The sequence below is a fragment of the Trichinella spiralis genome, assembly GCF_000181795.1.
Source record: "Trichinella spiralis strain ISS 195 chromosome Unknown Scfld2571, whole genome shotgun sequence".
NCBI classification, from domain to species: Eukaryota; Metazoa; Nematoda; class Enoplea; order Trichinellida; family Trichinellidae; genus Trichinella; species Trichinella spiralis.
The window spans coordinates 1-1,238 of NW_003529510.1; the positions used below are offsets into that span (position 1 = coordinate 1).

A 1,238-nucleotide genomic window follows, 5' to 3' on the forward strand; every position below is an offset into this window, starting at 1 on the left:
TTTTTTCATATCCGCGAACCACAAATACCGGGTTAAATACATTTAATTTCGGCGTAAGTTTTTACTGGATTGAAAAATTTAATTATTTATTTAATGTTTGAAACGGTATTTTTTTTCCCCTTTTAAAGGGTCACAAGCTGAAAATCCTTGGTGGGCAATATCCACTTTTAGATTGGCTCAACTCCAGTGTTTTATTTACCCGAAACACAATTAAGTGATGTAGCAGTAACAGAAGAGTTATTCGCACGATGTTTAAATATTGCGATGAAAAATAAATTATGAAAAATTGGTGGCATCAATGCAAAAATTAACTGAAAAGAATGAAGTGTAAGATATTGAATTCCAAGAAATGCGTTTGGAAAAAAGTTTAAAATGAAAAGATTTTTCTTTTGGTTTAATTAATTATTTGTATAAAAATAATACATTGGTAAATTGGGTGTGGATGTGGTTCATCCATTCCGCTGTAGAGACGGTATTTACCCACCAGTTGCTTGCGGGCGCGTATTCATCTGCTTCGTTATTCGAAATTATTCGAGAAATATTCTTGATTTCAAGGTTGTTGGAAACGTGGATGTAACTGTTACAAAATTTAAAGCATCGGGTGAAAATCCAATCAGCTAGGCAAGAAGTGATCACCGATTTTGTTGATCAGTTTTCTGAACGAATAATGGAATACTCTGATGTTAATGGTTCAGCACTGAAAAACCATTATTGTTTTTCGAGATGGAATATCGAAAGGTCAATTCAAGCAGGTGAAATTGTGTTCTATCATTAATTAAAGCAAAGTAAGAATTCATTTTTTAAACAGGTTTTGGAAGAAGAATTGCTTGCTCTTCGTCGGGTGTGCAAAAAATTTGCATCAAATTACAGGCCGTTAATAACGTTTATTGTGGTTCAAAAGCGACATCATGCTCGATTGGTTTGTTATGATAAAGCTGCAGCACGAGGACGGGGGAAAAACATCCCTCTTGGTACTGTTATCGATAGAGTAGGGACATCTCTTGATGAATATGATTTCTTTTTGGGCAGTCATCATGGAATTCAAGTATGACTTTGTGAAATGTTTCGAATATTTATTATTATTTTCATTTCAATTGCAGGGAACTAGTAGACCGACGCGATAATATGTCCTCTTTGATGAAAGCAACTTGGATGTGAATGCAATGCAGTTGATCGCATACTATTTATGCCATATATATGGTAGATGCGATCGTTCTCTTACTATACCAGTACCGGTA

The 1,238-nt window shown here is 34.6% G+C and overlaps 1 protein-coding gene across 1 annotated transcript; it reads left to right on the forward strand.

Annotated features, from left to right (window-relative positions):
• Positions 1–442: 442 nt before the first annotated feature.
• Positions 443–1,124, forward strand: Tsp_15863 (conserved hypothetical protein). Its single transcript, XM_003368375.1, has 4 exons — positions 443–472; positions 596–738; positions 871–1,045; positions 1,101–1,124. Exons 1-4 carry the CDS (start codon positions 443–445, stop codon positions 1,122–1,124), a joined length of 372 nt encoding a protein of 123 aa, XP_003368423.1.
• Positions 1,125–1,238: the final 114 nt, after the last annotated feature.